Source organism: Aythya ferina (genome assembly GCF_964211825.1).
Source record: "Aythya ferina genome assembly, chromosome: 4".
NCBI classification, from domain to species: Eukaryota; Metazoa; Chordata; class Aves; order Anseriformes; family Anatidae; genus Aythya; species Aythya ferina.
In genome coordinates, this window is record NC_140300.1 from 14863776 (window position 1) to 14869782 (window position 6007).

Here is a 6007-nt window from a genome sequence, read left to right on the forward strand (position 1 = left end):
AATTTTTCCCTTTCATAAAAGGAAATCAGTACCAAAGCACAGACGACAATATCATCTGGCTCTATCATAGTGTGCTGTATTCTCCAACATGCTAATTTAGATCCCTATTATATAAGCAACCACTCCCTTCTTGTTTTAAGAGCTTGGTAAATATTAGCTTTATCACTCTGTGACACTCAATATTCCCTGAGGGCTTCTAAGGGTGTTAGTAAAAATAAACAACATCCATTCAATTAACAACCAGCCCATAAGAGCAGCAAGCAATCAACAGCATGGCAAAGTTCTCTTAAATAGTTTTCTTCTACTGTGCTCTTGAATGCAAAGGAATTTATAGCAGAAAAGTCATTGACTAACTCCTTTTTAATTTTTTTCTAATGAATGTTAGTGCTCACGGAAGGCATTGGGTTACCAGACTGGAGTTCTCTATTCATTCACAGAAAAACCATTTATCCACAAAACAAGCAACAGTTCAAACTCCTCCACGCCAGTCAGAGGAGTTATCTCAATGTATATTCAGGTACCTCTACAATGCAAATACTCCCCTCGGTCCTAAAATTGTTCTCTACCATGCTTCCCATTAAATACTCTGCCTAACAGCTTTACCTGTAAAGATATGATGGGGATGAGCTATGTAAAAATACAGTGGAAGTTAAATAATGGTTCAGCAGAACTGTAGCTTTAAAAAGAAATAAAATGATCAGAACACTTTACAAAAATAAGTTTGGATTCAGAAGGTTTCAGTCACTAATCTAGAAATCTGGGGACAGCATGCTGTCAAGAAGGCCTTCTTCCTTGACATCTCTACTAAGAGAGATGCCATCACCTCTCACAGCAGACTTGCCATGAGACCCAGCTTGGCAGGCTTGCACATTTTTCTTAATACTTCAAACAATCTTCATGTGCTGTTGTGAACAAAAAAGCACTAGTGAAATCTTACAAATACCCCTCTCAGATAATAAAAGTTATCTGGTTCTAACACACAGCAATCAAGGCACGCAAAAAAAAATACAAATATAAACACTTGTCTAAGCGTGAAATATAATGGGCTATTTGGGAGGTTCTTCTGGAAATAAACCAAGACACAATTAAACCTTGCAGGTGAGGAGAGACAATTTCTTGTTTGCATTTTTCAGTGCAATCAGCTAACTCTATAAATTGTGCCAACACGCCATTCCTAAATACCTACATAGTGAGAAACTGAAAAAGAAGAAATACTGATGAAATAGTAGCAGACGAGCCAAATAGAACAAGCAATGATAGGCAGCTCCAACTACCCACCCTGCCAAAGGCAATTCTTTTGAGTAGATTCCTATAGAAGAATGCTTTCAGAAATGAAGCCAAAGGATAGTATCACAGTTGTTAGAAATTAAAACCGAAGCCAAAAGTCAGCAGGATGCAAGCACAGAGTCCTGGAGCCACAAATCTCCATTCACATACCAATTTCACCAACCAATTGAGAAAAATTCACTTTCCAAACAGCAACATCCATCTATTCCTTCCCTCCCTTCTTAAACACCTAGTTCTACTTCTCCAAGCACAGCAACATTCACATACCATCCCTACTGGCAAGAAGCTTAAGACAAGCTAAGTGAAAAGGTTAGGCCAACTAACGAAATGCTTCAGCTAGCACAGAAGCTCATAATTGTCCAGCACAGAGGACTCCTGACAGAACAGCCTCGCTTTGCAGGGCGAGAAGCAGGAAGTATTTTGAGGAATACTAACAGAGGAAGCAGTTCTGTCATCTAATAGTCCTTCCGCTCTTAATTACTAATGAAACTTTGCTCGATGAAGTAGAGAATACCAAGACTTGCCCAAATTAGACATCTGGGTGTGAAGACAGGCCAATCCGCACAGGACAGGACACTTGATGCGGTTTTCCTTTTGCAAGACTGTACATTGGCTACTTCTGGTCAACATTTACTGAGTTTTTGAGACCAAGCATGACAATTAGATCCAGAATTAGCACAATATTAAAAAAATAAATAAATAAAAGTGCTATCCCACCAAATCCTCAAGGGATTAAGACAACCCTCTGTATTCCAGCCTATGCTTCAACTCCTGCAAGTTCCCACACCGGGTTGAGCATTACCTGCTTCTTTTTCATCATCTACTACTAGATAACATGAGCCATTTCTGCTAACACCCTTCAGTTCCCAGTTGCAAGGGACAGCAGAAAGACAGAACCTCAACCGCTTTCCTCCTCCCACACACCTGGTTTTCAGGACCTCCTTGCCCATGAATAGCTCCCAGAGGCCTGAAACATTTTACAATGTCAGCAAATAAATCAGTACAGTCATATACTCCCATATCACACCAATCCATGTCCAGCAAGAGTAGAAATATCTGAACCACCACATTCCACCTCCCCAAACCCCAATTCATACTTGTATTGATGGTTTATTTTAATGGAAAATCATTTAGGCTTGGAAAGAGTGGGTTGATTTAAAACCTATATACACAGCCTAATGCATCCACATTCCTTCTTGTCATCAAAATCAAGGAACTGATTGCTATTAATAATTGATGTTTGTTTGTTTTGGTTTTTAAACAAATTATCCCTACCTCCAATTCCAGATCTGCCTTCAGGTTGATTTTGGTTTTCTAGTTTGCGTAGTTTACCATTCTCTTACTGTTACCTTACTGACCAATTCTGCCTTCCTAATTTTTCTTTTCAACTACTTACCATTTCCTTACTCTCTCCATTTTATTCTAATGTTGTTTTTTTTTTTTTTTTCAGATTCTACTCTGTCTCACACCACTCTCATTCCTTCTTCCCTTTATAATCTTATCTCCTTCGAGCTTGCTCCAGCCGCACTTACTTCTTGCATTAAAACTCCCAAAGTATCCTAACACTCACTGAAACCACACACAAAAAAAAAAAAAAAAAAGAAAAAAAAAGGGAGAATAGAAAGAAGGACAATATCCCTCCCTTGCCTCACAGACAGGAATTCCTAGCTAGTGGAAACATAAACATTACCCTTAGCTTAAAACTGATACTGATTTGTTTTAAAACTGCCACCAGCATGTCCATAGAACATGAATCACACTGCTTCTACACAATGTGTGACACCAGAGGAGGAAAAAGAACACAAGTTTTCACCTTCAGCTCGCTGATGCACAAAAGTATCATTTTTTTTTGCTAGAGAACTGAAGATCAGCCAGCCCCAGATGGCCAAGAGGGAATAAGTAAAATAACTTTGTTTAAAGGCAGGGGGGAGCAAGCAGTGGGAAAAGGTCAAATCTGAAAATCTCACACTAAACACATGAGATGTGATATTTCAAAGACATATTACATTATTTCCTACTCTCCTCCTGTCCAATGATCCCAGTGACAGAGGAAGAGAAAAAACAATGCCTTGTACAGTAAATGTGAGGCTAAATATGTACAGCATACAGACCAGCTGTAACACAGACCTGAGAGGCAGGATATACAGAGTTGGAAACACACATATACACATGCTTCAACAATTGAGCCAAATGAAGGTGATGAACCTCAACAATTTGGCCTTCTGAGGTGCTTGAAATGGCACTAGGCACATTTTACCCTTCCATTCCGAGACCAAACCACTTCTTTATTTTACAATATCTTACAATAAATCTATTATTGCAGTGTTTGCTGCTAGGCCATCAGGATGAGTGGAAGAAGCCTCTATTACAGCATCATCTAGGGGGGACAGGAGGAAAAGCAGCCCACCAAAATTTAGCTGCTGCTCATGGAAAATAAGCTGCACTTGAAGTACAGGATTCCTACAGCCAGCAGGAGATTCAATGAATGGCAGCTCCTGAGTGAGAGGTAGGAACCAGCAGGAACACACATCAAAACTCAAGAATGCTTGAAAATCCATGTTCGGCAAGAGGTCTTGCTACATGGTGCTGAACAGGAGTAGTGAAAGGATTCCTCAGTTTCAATGGAAAACTCCTGAGGAAAGCTACCAGTGAAACAGCACTCCGACTGTCAATCCTGGGCATTTATTATGCTCTCCTCACACAGTCACTTGGAATTGTATCTACTGACTCACATGAGCACAACACGACTTCAGGCTGGGTTTAGGTTCATTAAAGACAACATTTCATTTTGTTTCTTCGCAGAGCTCTGCACGAGTGAAAATACACGCATGGTTTTGCTAAGGGTTTCATTTTGTTAGCGGCAGGTGGTTCATTTAAACCACCTCTGTGAGTATTTCTACTTTACATCTGACCTGTGAGGAAGACCTCCTGCCCCTCTTATGAGAAGTTAATGACAGAGATACAACTGTATTCTTCAAGCTAATGACAGAGGTACGACTGTCTAATACGCAATCAAAGGAATGTTTGTGGGTGCATCTCACCAAGGGATTTGGGCTACATATTACAATAGATATGATCACGAGCACTTCGCAAACATCACAAGACGTTTATATACACTCAGAAACTGTAAGGATGCTTATGCTGACTATGGGAAACAAAAATAAAAGCCACAAACGCTCTAAAACAGCCCAGAGGTGCCCTGACACAGTAACTGGAAGAGCCGCAAACCGCTCTGTACACCGGATTCACACCGGATTCGCACCGGATTCGCGGGCCGGACCCCGAGCCCTCAGCCCCCGCAGCCCGCCGGCCACCCCCAGGCCACCTCAGCCCGCTCCCAGCAGCTCCACCGGGACGACCACCCGAGGGGGTCGCGCCGCCCGATGTCGCGACAGCGGCAGGCGACAGGGAAGGCCGGGAGGGGCCCGGAGCGCCGGCGGCGGGGCCTGCACTGACCTTGCCGCAGGTGCCGTCCCCCAGCACCACGAGCTTGAGCTGGCGGTCCGGGCCCTCCTCCGAGTCCGAGTCCGACATGGCCCCCGGCCCCGGCGGGGAGGGCGGGCGGCAGGCGCGGCGACGGCCGGGGAGCAGGAGCCGGCGGCGGCGCGGTCACGGAGCCGCCATCTTCCCTCGGCGCCCCCGCCGTCGCTAAGGGCCGCGCTGGGCGAAACCAACGGGACAGCGGAGGGGAGGGGGGAGAGGGGATTCCGACAGCGAGCCCCGCAGCCGCACTTGTGAGCGGCCGCGGCTCGCTCCCTTTCTCCCCCCCCCCGCGGCGGGTGGGCGAGTGGTTCGGCCGAGCGCCGAGTGACGCCCGGCGCTGTAACTAAGCAACGAGGGGAATGGGCGGGGCCACAGCTAGCCACGCCTCGGGGGCGGAGCTAACGGCCCGCTCCGGCCCCGCCTTCCGCCCGGGAGCCTCCTCAGCCGCCTCCCCGCCGCTCGGGGCCGAGGCGGGTGCGCGGGGCCGGGGGCCGGGCTGCGCCGTGCCGCTGGCCGCCCGCTGCCGCCATTTGGCGTGGGATCCTCCCGCGCCCGGTCCGAGGGGTCTCGGGTCGGTGGCTCATCGGGTGTCACAAAGTTCTGCACTCATAATTAATTCTTGGTCTCAGTGATGGTCACGTATCACAAAGTTCTGTGCTCATATAATTAATTCCTGGTCTAAGTGATCGTATCACAACGTTCTGCACTGGTAGCATCACACTTCTTTCCCACCGCCACAATTCCTACCCAATTTCATCCACAGCTTTCAAAATTTATTCTTGGCTTTTCTTTTTTAATCTATAAGGAGTGACAGATTTCCAAGGAAGTTAGTTGAGAAGCACTGGATTGAGGCAAACTCCCTGCTTTTCACCTACCAGCACGGTTTCAACTGTCTTGCACCCAACCAGCAGCACCACCAGTCCAAATCACTGACTACTTCATGTCACTTGTCCCACTGGGATGGCCACCCCATGTCCTGCCAAGTCCTCACATACCTTGTTACCCTACAGGCCTCCAGCGAAGGGCATTTTCTGGCCAGTCACTTTTAAGACTTACAAAAGGAAAATAAAAAATAAGCAAGTCCTTTGGATATTTCCTCTGGAAGCACAAAAAACATGGTCTGTGAGCCTGCTTAAAAGGTAATGAATTTGACAATGGAGCGATGTTTTCATTCTAGCTCAATCATCTTACATGGCTAAGGCTCTTTGTTCTGTTGTTTGGTTGGGCTTTCACACAG

General features: G+C 45.6%; 1 protein-coding gene across 6 annotated transcripts in view; it reads right to left on the reverse strand.

Moving 5' to 3' along the window:
- Window positions 1–4937, reverse strand: part of RAB28 (RAB28, member RAS oncogene family) — a 65009-nt gene extending 60072 nt beyond the window's left edge. For 2 of the 6 annotated variants that reach the window (XM_084517639.1, XM_084517640.1), the window contains exon 1: window positions 4744–4937. In XM_084517639.1, the coding sequence (XP_084373765.1) occupies window positions 4744–4821 (78 nt within the window). In that variant the 5' untranslated portion in view covers window positions 4822–4937. The remainder of the gene's footprint in view (window positions 1–4743) is intronic. The other 4 variants (XM_084517643.1, XM_084517642.1, XR_014692520.1 and 1 more) reach the window with 3 other exon arrangements.
- Window positions 4938–6007: the final 1070 nt, after the last annotated feature.